Source organism: Giraffa tippelskirchi, chromosome 8, assembly GCF_054371585.1.
Source record: "Giraffa tippelskirchi isolate mGirTip1 chromosome 8, T2T-mGirTip1v1.2.pri, whole genome shotgun sequence".
Taxonomy (NCBI): Eukaryota; Metazoa; Chordata; class Mammalia; order Artiodactyla; family Giraffidae; genus Giraffa; species Giraffa tippelskirchi.
In genome coordinates this window covers 29,708,740-29,724,912 of record NC_137282.1, presented here as the reverse complement: position 1 = coordinate 29,724,912, position 16,173 = coordinate 29,708,740, and the positions used below count along the sequence as shown (strand labels likewise).

Sequence of the window (16,173 nt, the reverse complement as noted above, 5' to 3'; positions counted from 1 at the left end):
GGTACGGACGAGGACAGAATGTGCCGGCATCTCTTTCATTACACTTATGCATCAAGCTATTTCATTATTTATACAGGTTAAATGATTTACACCTGCAATATTAACCATTTAATTATAGACAGACTTACTAAGTTTCCCCAGCAAAATTAGGCCAGAGTTTCAATTTTGAACATAAGTATAAATCTCTCTTCCCTAAACTTTAAACCCTTTCCCCTGCTTTTAGGAAATATAATTGCATAATTCAAACTCCTTCAATACTGTGACCTAGTTCCCCCTCTTGCTTTTATAAATGGCTTGTGTAACTATGGTAACCATCCAGGGAATATTGAATGTTTTTCTGGTCAGCAATATGCAAAGTATACCATATGTTTTATTTTTCTCTCTGGGATAACCAAAGTGGATAATACATGCTTGCTTTTCTTCTTAGTTATGGGAATGACATTTTATCATACCGAATTTTCTGTGATGATAGACCAAGTCATTCACAGTACCTCCACTAAAAGGTTTTAGGATCATCTCTTAATCTTTGCAGCCAAAGATGGAGAAGCTCTATACAGTCAGCAAAAACAAGACCAGGAGCAGACTGTGGCTCAGATCATGAACTGCTTATTGCCAAATTCAGACTTAAATTGAAGAAAGTAGGGAAAACCACTAGACCATTCAGGTATGACCTAGATCAAATCCCTTATGAGTATACCGTGGAAGTGACAAATAGATTTAAGGGACTAGACCTGAAAGACAGAGTGCCTGATGAACTATGGACAGAGATTCGTGACACTGTACAGGAGACAGGGATCAAGAAAATCCCCATGGAAAAGAAATGCAAAAAAGCAAAATGGCTGTCTGAGGAGGCCTTACAGATAGTTGGGAAGAGAAGGGAAGCGAAAAGCAAAGGAGAAAAGGAAAGATAGTCCCATCTGAATGCAGAGTTCCAAAGAATAGCAAGGAGAGATAAGAAAGCCTTCCTCAGCGATCAGTGCAAAGAAATAGAGGAAAACAACAGATTGGGAAAGACTAGAGATCTCTTCAAGAAAATTAGAGATACCAAAGGAACATTTCATGCAAAGATGGGCTCGATAAAGGACAGAAATGGTATGGACCTAACAGAAGCAGAAGATATTAAGAAGAGGTGGCAAGAATACACAGAAGAACTGTACAAAAAAGATCTTCACGACCCAGGTAATCACGATGGTGTGATCACTCACCTAGAGCCAGACATCCTGGAATGTGAAGTCAAGTGGGCCTTAGAAAGCATCACTACGAACAAAGCTAGTGGAGGTGATGGAATTCCAGTTGAGCTATTTCAAATCCTCAAAGGTGATGCTGTGAAAGTGCTGCACTCGATATGCCAGCAAATTTGGAAAACTCAGCAGTGGCCACAGGACTGGAAAAGGTCAGTTTTCATTCCAATCCCAAAGAAAGGCAATGCCAAAGAATGCTCAAACTACCGCACAATTGCACTCATCTCACATGCTAGTAAAGTAATGCTCAAAATTCTCCAAGCCATGCTTCAGCAATACGTGAACTGTGAACTTCCAGATGTTCAAGCTGGTTTTAGAAAAGGCAGAGGAACCAAGGATCAAATTGCCAATATCCGCTGGATCATGGAAAAAGCAAGAGAGTTCCAGAAAAACATCTATTTCTGCTTTATTGACTATGCCAAAGCCTTTGACTGTGTGGATCACAATAAACTGTGGAAAATTCTGAAAGAGATGGGAATACCAGACCATCTGACCTGTCTCTTGAGAAACCTGTATGCAGGTCAGGAAGCAACAGTTAGAACTGGACATGGAACAACAGACTGGTTCCAAATAGGAAAAGGAGTACGTCAAGGCTGTATATTGTCACCCTGCTTATTTAACTTATATGCAGAGTACATCATGAGAAACGCTGGGCTGGAAGAAGCACAAGCTGGAGTCAAGATTGCCAGGAGAAATATCAATAACCTCAGATATGCAGATGACACCACCCTTATGGCAGAGAGTGAAGAAGAACTAAAGAGCCTCTTGATGAAGGTGAAAGAGGAGAGTGAAAAAGTTGGCTTAAAGCTCAACGTTCAGAAAACTAAGATCATGGCATCTGGTCCCATCACTTCATGGGAAATAGATGGGGAAACAGTGGAAACAGTGTCAGACTTTATTTTTTGGGGCTCCAGAATCACTGCTGATGGTGACTGCAGCCATGAAATTAAAAGACGCTTACTCCTTGGAAGGAAGGTTATGGCCAACCTAGATAGCATATTTAAAAGCAGAGACATTACTTTGCCAACAAAAGTCCATCTAGTCAAGGCTATGGTTTTTCCAGTGGTCATGTATGGATGTGAGAGTTGGACGGTGAAGAAAGCTGAGCGCCGAAGAGTGATGCTTTTGAACTGTGGTGTTGGAGAAGACTCTTGAGTCCCTTGGACTGCAAGGAGATCCAATCAATCCATCCTAGAAGAGATCAATCCTGGGTGTTCATTGGAAGGTCTGATGTTGAAGCTGAAACTCCAATACTTTGGGCACCTCATGCGAAGGGTTGACTCATTGGAAAAGACCCTAATGCTGGGTAGGATTGTGGGCGGGAGGAGAAGGGGACGACAGAGGATGAGATGGTTGGATGGCATCACCGACTCGATGGACATGGGTTTGGGTAGACTCCGGGAGTTGGTGATGGACAGAGAGACCTGGTGTGCTGCAATTCATGGGGTCGCAAAGAGTCGGACACGACTGAGCGACTGAACTGAACAGAACTTGCTGTTAGTGGTCATTCTAATTGCTGCACAGCACTATAACCCATAGTAGGATTGATTGTGTTCACCATTCTGTGCTATCTACCTCATAAATTAAACGTACAGGATAACAATACTAACATTAGCAATATTTCATCCTGAGAATCTGGTATTTTCTTAACTTCATCCTTTAGTCCTAGACAAAGTGTTTCCTTGAAGCAAGAAACTAAAATGGAATCATCTTGGGGGTCTACTTAGATACCAAGAAGACTTATTTCCAGTTTTTATTGATTTTATATGTCTTCTTTTTTGCTCTGTTTTCCTACAATTAAGGTGTGCTCTTGTGCTCTTTCGTGTCTGCTCTTTGCGACCCCATGGACTGTAGCCCGCCAGGTTCCATGGGATTCTCCAGGTAAGCATACTGGAGCAGGGTTGCCATTTCCTTCTCCAGGGGTTCTTCCTGACTCAAGGATTGAAACTCCATCTCCTGTATCTCCTGCATTGGCAGGTGGATTCTTTACCACTGAGCCACCTGGGAAGCCGAACAATTAAGGTATACTACTTACATAATAAAGCAATCAAAAATGCTTTAAAATTGAGCTCAGTGGAGATGTATTTGCGGTTATTGTTGCCTATTGTACTGATGAACTGATTAAAAGTTTTAGGTTTTTTTCAGTATAATTTAAAATGCTTCATTTGGACTTCTAGGACAAATGATACTCTAAAACAAATGCCTAGATTTTTAGAAGATTTATTTTCAATAGATATAATTACATTTCCACAGTGGGCTATCAATTAGTAACCTTTCAAATGAGGATTTTGTTTAAAAATGATTTCATTGAATTTCACTATACTTTACATAATGTTTTCCAACAATCCAAACATCTTCCATAGAAAAACATTGCTATCCACTTCACTGAATTAAATAGGGAATTAACTGCCTCTTAGTGGTTTAGAAAAGGGCTCACTAACCAAATGCAGTGTGGAACAACTGCGACAAATACACCTGTCAAACAAACCAAATGTGAAAAGGCATCAATTAGACAATAGGGAAACTTCAATTGTCTGGATATTAAATGATAGGTAATTTTTGGATGCGATAATGATGTTGTAGCTTATCTGTTCATATTTAAAGAATTTACAGAGAAAAACCATAATAATGCACAAAGGATAAAGGAGTGAAATATTATGGGCCATATATTGATAAATGTTTGAGCTGGGTGAATGGTATATTTGGATTTATTGTACTATTACCTCTACTTTTGTGTGTGCTTGAAATTTTCCAAAATAAAGTTTTTAAAAATATTAAAAAGTAGAAAAAAAGAAAAGGATTTCAAATTTAATTGGCCTGACTCAAGCAGTAGCTGAGTTTTCTCAGGAAGTATCTTTAGGAAACCTTCAGCACTGTTTGCTAGTTATAGTTTTCCATCAGTTTGTAGAGAGGTTTTTTTTTTTTTTTTTAAGGATAGATGTGTGTGTTCAGTTGCTAGTTGCTCAGTGGTGTCCAACCTTTTTGAGATTCCATGGATTGTAGCCCACCAGGCTCCCTGTCCACGGGATTTTCCAGGCAAGAATACTGGAGTGGGTTGCCATTTCTTCTCTAGGGGATCTTCTTGACCCAGGAATTTGAACCCGTGTCTCTTACGTCCCCTGCACTGGCAAGTAGGTTCTTTACCACTGTACCACCTGGGAACCCTCTTTCATAGTTTGAAGTGGTCTCTGGCATACCCTACCAACCCTTTACAATACAAATAAGGGCCTCCAGGGACCTCTTGGGCTTCCCTTGTGGCTCAGCTGGTAAAGAACCCACCTGCAATGCAGGAGACCTGGGTTCGATCCCTGGGTTGGGAAGATGCTCTGGAGAGGGGAAAGGCTACCCATTCCAATATTCTGGCCTGGAGAATTCCATGGACTGTAGAATCCATGGGGTCACAGAGTCGGACACAATTGAGAGACTTTCACTTTCACTTTTTTCCAGGGACCTCTTAAAAATTTCCTACCAGGAACCTCTTACAGTAATGGATTTATAAATTAATGTTAACCTCAGACAGTTCTACTAATTTGAAGGTGTCAGTAACATATTTTTTAAGGTTACTTTTGTACTTTTTCACTTTCATACTGAAGAGCAAAGAAGATGCCTTTTTCCTTTACTCATACAATTAAATATCACCAATTAACTTCTGTATTTCGGAGAATTAGGGACTTTTAAATATTGCATTTAGCAGGGTACAGGAAAAGGCCCCAAATTTCCAGTTAAGTGACTACTGAGAAGAAAAGGACATTGATAAATAACCAAGGTCAAGGGCTGAGTTTGGGGAGTACAGTGATTTTTTTTTTTTAATCTCCCCCCACACTCTGCTTTCACAACTATGGTAGAAATGCTGATTATCTTATAAATAAGTATAGCAAGCAAAGCACATCTCTAACAATTCACATACACACATATATTACCATATCAGAGTGTTCTTTATAGGTTTAGAGCAACACAAGCTGAAAAATCATTATTTAGATTTTTTTGCTTCCTTTCAGCCTGTTCAACAGGATTGTGAAAGGTGAAACTAATGTTTTCATCTCCATATTCATCCTTCCTTTCTCTCATCCTGTTCATAGCTCCTGGAGGGAGTGCTTTAAGTATTATGAATCATTGCTTTCTCTCACATCTTGTTTCTAACAATGTGTCATACCTGCCTGCAAATCACTTCTTAGGCTGAATAAAACCCATAGGCACATGTTGTGTCAAATCTGAATCGGTAAATTATAAGGCATCTTGTATTATTTGGGGCCTTCATTAAAAACTAGCTGATTTAAATATATGAGTACACAAAAATAGCAGAGTTTAAGTAAAAGGTGATTAAAATTCAATTCTTAGCGGTGACTTTTTTGACAAGACCCGGCCACTTAATCTGAAAGACTTCCAGAATGAGAAGAAAATCCCTAGGCAGTTCTCGGAAATATCAACACAATACACTGTACTGCCTAGGTTGACTTAATATTCGAGTGATCAAAACCTTGAAGCCTCACAGCACAAACACACAAGACAGTCTCTGAGTCCTAAGCCATGTTATCTTGTTCCCAAGACTCAAATTTCCAAGAGTGCTTTTTTTTCCGTTTGAAATTTAAAATATCCTCTAGATCAAGGTCTAGATTTCTCTTTGTATGTCAGTGGTTATGTACTATTAACAGCTGTTTCAAAAGGGCTCTAAATAGGTCACCAGACAGGTGGCCTACCACTGCGAACCAACTGGATATAAGGAGAAATCCAAATTTATCGCCCATTCAGGTTTTCTTTTTAACGCAGAGGTACTACTCACAATAGTGCTTGTTTACACAGGCAATTGTTAAAGTTCCCCATGTATTTGTCCTCTTTATACCCATTTCTTTGAAAAAATACACGCTGTTATATACACCGAGTCCACACGGAATTCGTATCAACTCCACTGCTGGGCATTTCATTTAACACCAGACAGAAATTGAAACCGTGAGAGCCGATCACGTAAGACGAGGATGAGGGCCTGACTTCTCATTAGGTTTATCCTGGCGTCTCCATCACCCCTTCAAGCTGGCCCCCAGCGGTTTTGTTTTAGGTCGAAGACGTTAAGTTGACCGTGCCCTTCTCAACGCCAGGAAGCCATCGCCGCCGACGTTTCAAGTTTAAAGATTCTGATCTCCGGGGGTAAAACATCTAGTTTTTTTTTTTGTTTTTTTTTAAACGTTGCCTGTTGGACAAACAGGTACAGGGCAGAGTCTGTCTAAAATAAATGCGAGTCTTCAAAAGCTGGAGGGCGGACCAAACCCACAGGTTCTGAGGCGGCGGGAGACCCCCCGGAAAGGCGGGCGCTGGCGAAGCCGAGAGGGAGACTCCCAAAGGCGGGCGGCCTAAGGCAGAAAGAGATCAGGGGGCCGCGGGGGCGCCACCGCCTACCTCCGCGATCGGCCCCCGGTGCGCAGGGAGCCTGAAGGCCGTGGCGGGAGGAGGACGGGGCCCGAGCGCGGCGCCGGCCCGGCGGGCACACCGCCGCCGCCGCGCATGCCCGAGAGCCGCGCCCGCCGCGTCGGCCCGGCAGGCCTCCCTCAGGGTCGCGGCGGGAAGCGGCCGCCCGCTGCCGCTTTCTGAGGCTCGCCAGGGGCCGCGCTAGGCCCCACCTGATGGGGGCGGAGGGCAGGCTGGAAAGTCGGTAACACCGGGCCGAGGGAGCGGGACCCAGCTTCCCCCTCCCAGAGGAAAGGACGGAAGGAAGGCGGTCGCCGACCCGCGCTTCAGTCCCATTCAGACACTGAGCGAAGTGGGCCGGGCCGATGCCCCTTTAAGAGGAGGCGGGGCGCAGCCTGCCGTTTGGCCGCCCTCCGCACCCTCCCCCCGCCCCGGCCGAGAGTTGACAGACCAATCGCCCGGGTGGCAGAGGGAAGGCGGGAGAATGCGAACCCTGCGGTAGGGCGGTAGGGGCGGGCCCCCGGGCCTCCTCCGGAGGGAGCCCTGCGCAGGCGCAGAGGCGGCCGCAGCCGGAGGGGCGGGGGCAGCCCAGCGAGAGAGACTCTCCGGCAGGCGCGGGAGGGTGATTGGGGAAAAAGCGGGCACCGAGAGGCTTGTCATGGGGATCCGAGTTACGGGGCGGCATTGGTAGCATCTGGGGCCTCCCAGGGGAACCGGAAGTGTCAACGCCCGGAACCCCGGCGCCAGCTCCGCTAGAGGAGGTCGGGGGTGGGGGGGTCCCCGCTGCTCTAGTCCTGGGGAGGGAGGGGGGAGGGAGGGAGCCGCGATCTCGCCCCGCCCCTGGGCTTGTTACGGCGGGGGCGGGGAGTGAAGGCTTCTTGGGGGGGGGGAGAGAGCGGAGATCGGGGGACTCGGCAGTGCCCTCCGGAGCGGCGGCCGGTGTCCGCGCGGCGCCGGGCTGCCGAGCCGAGGAGCCGCGGCGGCCGTGGCTGTTGCATGTGTGGCTGCTGGATGCGGAGGCGGCGGCGGCGGTGGCGGCGGCGGCGGCAGCAGCAGCGGCAGGATGTTAGGGCAGCAGCAGCAGCAGCAGCAACTCTACTCGTCGGCCGCGCTCCTGACCGGCGAGCGGAGCCGGCTCCTCACCTGCTACGTGCAGGACTACCTCGAGTGTGTGGAGTCGCTGCCCCACGACATGCAGAGGAACGTGTCCGTGCTGCGGGAACTGGACAACAAATATCAAGGTAGGGGCCGCGGGTCCTCCCCCCCGACTCGGGGCCGCCGGGCACGGTCGCTCGGAGCCGGCCCCGGGGAAAGTGCCACTTTTCCAGCTTTCCCCGAGTGCAGTGTGTGCGGTCTGGCGTGTGGGACCCGGGGCAGCGGGCCCCCGCAGGTGGGGTGCGCGGCCCTCCCCCTTCCCCCGCTGCGGACTTCTCGGGGGGGGGGGCTCGAGGGTGGAAGGGAGCGGTGGCCGCTCGTCAGCCCCCGCTGCAGACCCAGCGGCTGCAGCCGCTGTGGAGACGAAATCAGCCATTTTTAAGCAGCAAGCTCATTTGTTCCGGGTGGTTCGCCCGCCGGGTGCCGCAGATCCCTCGGTGCCCTGGCCTGGGCAGCGTGCAGCCGGGCGGGGAGGGGTGCCGAGGGGAGTGAGCGGCCGGCCGCGGCCGGACTCCCGCGGGCCCACAGGGCCCGGCTTCCTTCAGCCCAGCCCGCCTCGGGCCCTCACCCCCGGAGCGCAGATGCACTGGAACGTGCTGGGGGGGAGGGGGCGAGGGCGGACTGCGAAGGCGGCCTCCGGGGAGGTCCCTCCCCCGGCGCTCCGGCGCTCCGGGCTCGGGAATCGAGTCTTCCCCCGTCTCCTGCCCCAGGGAAAGTTCCGGGCCGCAGCCTTTCCCGGCTGCTACAGCCGAATGGTTGAAAGGCTAGGGGGTGTCCCCGCGGGGGAGCCGAGGGGTGTGTGTGTGTATCTCTGTGTGTGGGGCGAGGAGGACCCCCCCCGCATGGGGGTGGGGCTTGCAGGGGTGACGTAGGATGTGGGCGGGGCGCGGGCACGCGCGCTCCCGCTCGTCCGGAAAATGGCTGGTCGCAGGAAGGCTCGGGCGGGCGACGCCGGCTGGTTGGGAGGTGGCCGTGAAGGACGTTAGCTCGCCCTCGGCGGAGTCAGCGTTGGGATTCGGGACACGTTTGTCTGTGAATTTTCGACTTTTCCCAGTCAAATCACGACAGAGACACAGTCAGCCTCGGGGACCGTCGCCGATCCCAGTACCGCGTAGGTTCCGGGACTTGCGTCACTTCCGGGTCCCCGAAGGGTGTGAGCTGGTTGACTGGGCAACCGCCTGGCGTCCCTCAACCCCCGGTTCCCTCCTGCGCCGAGTTTAAATGCTGTGGCAAAGCCGCCCTTTGTGCTCCGACCCAGACAGCTAGGACAGGGAACCCACCTTTCTTACAGAGCGTGTTATTGATCATTGGTGACCCTTTCGCCTGCAACTGCACGGGGAGGAGTTAACTTAAATGGGGAGCCGTTTGCTAATAATCTCGAGTCAAGAAACAGACCTTGGACCTGATGTGAAATCAGTCCTCTGAACTTTAAAAAGATAACTTCTTGGACCCATTCTCAGTTTTTCGACCCGTCGCTAATCCTGTAATTTAGTGTCTTAACGCATTTCTGGGGTGGTATTTTGGGGCCTTCTAGCTTGATAGAATGTTTAGTTGTCTCTGTGTCTTGTTTTTTAACCTATAGTTTACTTCTGCCTTTTGAATCAATATTGACAGGACTGGTCTCTGTTGGGGTGGGGGAAGTGATTAATACAGATTACTTACTGGTTGTCAGTTGCTGCACTGTGTTCAGAACATTATCCCATTTAATCTTCACAGCTCAATGAAGTAAAAATTCATTTTGCAGACAAATTTAAATGTACAAGGAGTTTAAGTAACTTGTCCAATTAAGTGGGGAATGTTTGACCTCACAGCCTGGCTTCTTCAGGCGCACATGGTCGTATTTCAATCTTGTTTTTTTTTAATGCTCTCCAAAGGTGTTTTCTATAGACATGGAGCACATACCCGAATTGTAACCTAAAAATATTACGTGTGTGCTTAAGAGTTGTTTGTTGAACGTTTTTAGTTTTTCAAATGATAACTCTGAAGTTTGTCAAACTTGCACGCTTTTACATTTCTTTAAAGACATGTTTGAGTTCACAGAAGTTAAAATACTTTCTTTTAATATGAATTGGCGAGGGACAATTTGTTACAGGAAATATGCAGTCTTGACCATCTAGAATTGACAGAAGTAGATTTGACAACGTGAGAAACAGTATTGGGCCTTGAAAGACTGAGAGATTATAAAAAGTTGTAGCTCCCTTAAGACTATAGTTTGTTTCAAAAGTAATACAAAAACAGTGATTTAGTTTTTACTCTATGCACATGCTTACTAAGCTCAACTTTCAGTTTTCTACTAGCTTTCTATACTTGTGTTTTTGGTTTTTCATGTCTTTAATTTCTTTGCTAGTTCTTAAGTATTTTCTGCTTTTTGATTTAATATTTACAGTAATAGTGATATAAATTGTATAGACAGTTAAATTTCTTTCCTACCTATTTCATACATTTTCAGAAATTACTGAAGAACCCTAAAAGTAGACTTAAAAACTTTTAAAGATAGAGGAATGAAGAAAACAGTTGCATAATTGAACGAAGTATTTATTATGTGTGTGTTAGTCAGTCAGTCACGTCTGACCCTTTGCGATGTCAAGGACTATAGCCTGTTAGGCTCCTCTCTCCATGGGATTTTCCAGGCAAGAATACTGGAATGGGTTGCCATTTCCTTCTCCAGGGCATTTTTCTGACCCAGGGATCGAACCCGGGTCTCCTGCATTGCAGGCAAAATCTTTACCATCTGAGCTATCAGGGAAGCCCAATTTATTATAGGGTATTGTTATTAGAGAACCTCAATTTTTGTTCCAGTATTCTTGTTCATAATTTCCTTCATAATCAAAGGTTATTTACACCTTTGAGCTAAAATTTCGTATTTAATATCCAGTGCCTTCCATGCAGCTGTGTAGAATGTGCTTAAAGGGCAACGCCAAATTGACAGGTCTGGCGCAGTTCAAAGTCCAGGGTGGTTACCTGTTGAGCTTCCATGTCTTCACATGCAGAAGTGGTGGCTTCCTCATGGGATTGTGATTCATGAGAAGGTCGCATGGAAGGGACTCAGTAAGTGTTAGTGACCTTTCTTCTGTCACTGTGTAATTAAGGTGTCTTGAAAATGTGAATTTTTACCTCATATATAGTATCTGTGTTGCTATAATTAGCTTCTAATTCCTGATTATTGGATAAGGCTTGCCTTTATTTTTTAAACTTCAAATTTTGTGTGTCTGAGGGGAAAATATATAAGTTATTTTTCCTGGAAGAAAGTTGAGTTCTAAAGAAATCCATGTACATATCTAGCTGGGAAAATGGGCAAGATGTGAACATTACTTAAAAGTATGCTGTGCGGGTGTGAGTACCTTCAGATGTGTGGGGGCACATTGTTGGGTAAGTAGTTGTTCTTTGTGTGAGTACCTACAGTTCCTAAGGAGGTTCTATTTCATAAGGTGTGTTGAATACATGCTCTGTGTTACCTTACTTGCAGACACCCCCAGTGTATGTATTTTACTCATCTGACATTTTTGTTCTTGTTGTTAGAGTAATGATATTAGAAGATTAAACAGTGGTATGGCATGTGGTGGGATAAATTCTAAGTTTTGCTTCTGCACTTCTTCTAAGAACTCTTTCAGATAGCATTGTATCTCATAAGGACAAGAAAGAGGACAGATTTGAATAAGACATTTATGTAAATTTTGGTGACATCTGGAACTATGTTTTAAGATTTTTGTATGTCTTCTAATGACTCAGCCATTTTTAGTTAATTTAAGTGTGTCCCACATTCTCTATAGTACCGAAATCAGCAGATCAAGAAACGAAGGACCAACTGCTGAGTTATCTACAAAAGCACAGTGACCCAATGCTGACTTAACTATAATTTTGTTAGTAGCTTAGTCAGTTGATGCCAGAACCTGAACCTAAACCTGTTCTGGAAATAGTCTGATTTTCAGAGTCTCCCATGTGATGAAATAAAAGAGCCATTCAAGCTAATACCATGGAAAGCTAAGTTATTTGTGTCTGCTTTGCTTAAGAATGTCCAGGGGATGATACGAAAGTCAAGGTAGAGTGTCTCGCTGGGGCCATGAAGGAAGTCATGGGTTGAACCATAAATCCGGTAAACATAGTTGGACAGTAATCTAGCCTAGTCCTGGTGAAAGACTTTTGATTTTTAATTAGCCACACATCTATTGTCCTTTCTAATGGAGAATAATGAGTATTAGGGAGGGCTCATTCTTTTTATTAGCTTATTTCTAAATGTCCTTTCATGTTGGATAATGTGTGGTCTTGGTAAGGAAAATAAAATGTTTTTAATGTATTCATACTATGCAGGAATGTGGTTTTATGGTTCAGTTCTTTTGTTTTTTAGTTCTTTCTTACTGTACCAGTTCTGGGGAAAATCACTAACTTGAAAAATGTTATATGTGCTACCATGCATTTTCTTTTTTTTTTTTTCTGATTTTTTCTTTTCTTTTTTTTAGAAACATTAAAGGAAATTGATGATGTCTATGAAAAATATAAGAAAGAAGATGATTCAAACCAGAGAAAACGCCTCCAGCAGCATCTCCAGAGGGCGTTAATCAATAGTCAAGAACTGGGAGATGAAAAAATTCAAATTGTCACACAGATGCTCGAATTAGTGGAAAACCGGGCAAGGCAAATGGAGCTGCACTCCCAGTGTTTTCAAGATCCGGCCGAAAGTGAGCGAGCTGCGGAGAAAGCGAAGATGGATTCCAGCCAACCAGAACGATCTTCCAGAAGGCCCCGCCGGCAGCGGACCAGTGAAAGCCGCGACCTGTGTCACATGACGAACGGGATCGAGGACTGTGACGATCAGCCCCCCAAAGAAAAGAAATCCAAGTCCGCCAAGAAAAAGAAACGCTCCAAGGCCAAGCAGGAAAGAGAAGCTTCCCCCGTCGAGTTTGCAATAGATCCCAACGAACCTACATACTGTTTATGTAACCAAGTGTCTTACGGGGAAATGATCGGATGTGACAATGAACAGTGTCCAATCGAATGGTTTCACTTTTCGTGTGTTTCACTTACCTATAAACCAAAGGGGAAATGGTATTGCCCAAAGTGCAGGGGAGATAATGAGAAAACGATGGACAAAAGTACTGAAAAGACAAAAAAGGAAAGAAGATCGAGGTAGTTAAAGGCCATCCACATTTTAAAGGGTTGTCTTTTATATAATTCTTTCAGAATTTACTTTCAGAAAATGTTTTAGGGTAAATGCATAAGACTATGCAATAATTTTTAATCATTAGTATTAATGGTGTATTAAAAGTTGTTGTACTTTGTCTGTGACCTTAATTTTCTGCACTGAATTACCAAATATTTTAAACCAGGTAGTCTTCAGATCGCCTGATGAAAGGAGCAGGGACTAGAAAAGGGTGGTTTGAACATGATAAAAACTTCACACACCATGCCTATTTCATCTTCACTAAAACTGCAGTGCTAATTTGGGGGAAAACACCAAAGTTTTGCTAGCATTTTAGTTCTGTGTGCTTAAAAAAGTTTGGATACAGTTAGTTCTCTGTAAGCCTTCAGATTATCTTGGATAATTTAAAATATGAACACTATACCATTCAGAGCTGCTTTCTCCCTGGCCTCATTTACACATAACACTTGTTGATCTCTAGTCTTCCAAGAATTTAAGGAACTAGAGATAAGAATTTGGGATTCCATGTGGAATGATGTGCTCTTATCAGAGTATTTGCTGCTGTATTTTCCATAGTAGCGTTTTGATACACTGTCAGTAGCCCATTTATAAATACCTTGCTGCTGCTTCACAGCTGCGTTCAGTCTAGTACTTCATAAAGGAGTTGTTTTGTTTTAATTGAGGCAGGTAGGAGCAGTTAGAATACCAAAAACGCTGCCATGGGCTTATATTGTCAAAATTTGGATTATGCAGTATGGTTCAAGGCGCTTGAGCAATTTTAAAAAAGCATCTTTGTTAATATTTTTCATGTTGACCCACGGCTGGGATGCCTGGTCACAGGCCTATCAGCGGGAAAAAGGTATATACTAGTCTTTAAATATTGCCTTTATGTCAAACAGTAGTTTAAGTAGTTTTGCCAGTGGCTGTAGTTCATTTCTGTCCCAATCAGAAATTATATATTATTTTAAGTAATAGTGTATTTACTTTCTTAACTTTCTGGTATTGGTGCTGTTTGGTGTCTTCATGTTTAATGAACTAATTTCATTATAACAATGCAATTAATAATGTATTTGTAAATTGAATTTTCCAAGATTCTAATATTTTAAGGGTAAGCATCTTGATGGACACATATCCATATAGTTGGAGAATTTTTGTTTTTTTCAGGGGTGGGGGCAGTGGATTGGCTAGTCCTTAAATCTATATGTAACATACTTTTTATTCCTCATTTCTTTCTAATCTGATGATCTGGATTCTTTTTGATTAACATGTGAAAAATCCTGTTTGCTTGTTTGGAAAAAAGAAAAAAAGAAAAAAGTTTTTTCTCTTCTAGTTCTCCTGTGTGACTTTTAGGCAAAATGTTTCAGCTCATCTGGGCATCAGGGTGCTCGTCTGTAGTATGCAGTTGACTTAAGTATCTCTGTGGTTCTTTTGAAATCTAGAGTATTTTCTATTGTAGTGATGGGCTTCCCCAGTGGCTCAGAAGGTAAAGAATCTGCCAGCAATATGGGAGACTCAGGTTTGATCCCTGGGTTGGGAAGATTCCCTGGAGGAGGAAATGGCAACCCACTCCAGTATTCTTGCCTGGAAAATCCCGGAGAAATCCCATTCACAGAGAAGCCTGGTGGGCTACAGTCCATGGGGTCGCAAAGAGTCAGACACGATTGAGCAACTAACACTCACTCAGGGATTTAAATAATCAAAGGGCTTGTTTTTCACTAATTTTGTCCTTCATTCTGAGGTATGAGGACAGTTCAAAGGTGAACTTAGAGGCGGGTAAACACAATATTTGATTAGCTTCTGTCCTAAGGATGTTTTGGTTGATGACTACAGTTGATTATGTTGAGCAAGAAATGTTGAATTGTGGAGAAATCCTTTTCTCTCGTGAGATACAGCATTTTGTCTTAGTGATTATGTCCTTGTGACCAGGATAGAGCTGCCTACCTGACACCGTTGAAAATAGCAGTATGTGCAAAGCCCCCCAAAACTCGCAGGTGTGACTCATATAGAGGTCAATACTTCTGTGCATCAGTTTGCCTCAGCATGTGGGGGAAAAGAAGAACCTACAAATAGAAGTCCCCAAATTTGGATTAAGCTTGACAGGAAAAGCAACGGAAAGTCCTGAAAGATGTGTTCTCTTTCAGACCAAATGTTTGAAACACTTATTTTTATGAATTTCTGTTTTTTCTGTACCACACAGGAAATAGAAGCCTTAAGTTTGTATAACATTATGACTGGCATTACTTTTTTTAAGTATCAGATTTCATATACTATTTCAGTCCATGCTTACCAACTCATAATATATACCAATGGTTCGCCAACTTGTCTCACATTGGAATTCACCTAAGGAGCTTCACAAAATACTGATGCTTGGGTCCCACCCTCAGCAGTTGTGATTTAACTCATTTGTTTTTAAGTGGAGTCTTAATGTTCGAATTTTTAAGACCCTAATGTACAGAAAAGTAGAGCCTCTGCCATGCTATGAAACTTTTAGCTGATTGAAAACCGCTAGTGGATTCTCTGCATCTAGGTTTGTGTGCCTGAAGCACAGATAAGTGTGGATACATAGCTGGGAGTTCTGTCCCCAGACCCCTAAAGTTATACCAACAATACCTGAAGAATCAGTATTTGGGTGCTTCTTGTTTTCTCAGTAGTGATTGTTAGAAAAGAAGAAACAGTTCCTGTTCATGGACCAGACATTCTAGGGGCAAAGTGATATATATATATATATATATATATATATATATATATATATATACATACATACATATATATATGAGAGCGATTATAGATAGTTCCAGGTACTGGGGTTAAAGGGGGCTTCCCTGGCTCAGAGGAAAGGAAACCACCTGCTGATTGGGGAGACGTGAGTTTGATCCCTGGGTCCGGAGGATCCCCTGGAGAAGGAAATGGCAACCTGCTCCAGGATTCTTGCCTGGGGGATCCCATGGACAAGTGAACCTGGCAGGCTATAGTCCGTGGGGTCCCAAAGAGTCGGACATGACTTGGTGACTTGAGCACCCACACACTGGTGTTAGATGCCAAGGACAGGAAGGAGATGGGAAATGAGTAGAAAGGGAGGTGAGTGTTCTAGTTATGTAGTTAAGACGGTCTCTAAGGAAATGATCAGTTGCGCTGAGACCAGAAATAAGCAAGTGAGGCAGGCAAAGAATTTTAGAGGAGGGAGAAATGGAACAGGCATGTCAGTTTGACTAGAGCATTTGGCGCAATGCGGGAGGGCCT

General features: G+C 44.4%; 1 protein-coding gene across 5 annotated transcripts; it reads left to right on the top strand.

Moving 5' to 3' along the window:
• The first annotated feature begins 7,521 nt into the window (after positions 1-7,521).
• On the top strand, positions 7,522-13,072 carry ING2 (inhibitor of growth family member 2). 5 transcript variants are annotated; one of them, XM_081521954.1, is made up of 3 exons: positions 8,952-9,279; positions 10,726-10,844; positions 12,254-13,072. In XM_081521954.1, exons 2-3 carry the CDS (start codon positions 10,781-10,783, stop codon positions 12,922-12,924), a joined length of 735 nt encoding a protein of 244 aa, XP_081378080.1. In that variant the 5' UTR covers positions 8,952-9,279; positions 10,726-10,780; the 3' UTR covers positions 12,925-13,072. The 5 variants fall into 5 exon arrangements, with proteins under 5 accessions (XP_081378077.1, XP_081378075.1, XP_081378080.1 ...); XM_081521953.1 differs by having other exon boundaries at positions 10,686-10,844; XM_081521952.1 differs by having other exon boundaries at positions 10,672-10,844.
• Positions 13,073-16,173: the final 3,101 nt, after the last annotated feature.

Bases quoted from the DNA above. Each gene is read 5' to 3' on its own strand.
- ING2 (XM_081521949.1), top strand. From the start codon at position 8,670: ATGTGGGCGGGGCGCGGGCACGCGCGCTCCCGCTCGTCCGGAAAATGG. The intron at 8,908-12,253 runs GTAGGTTCCGGG...TCTTTTTTTTAG, and splicing joins GTCGCCGATCCCAGTACCGC to AAACATTAAAGGAAATTGAT.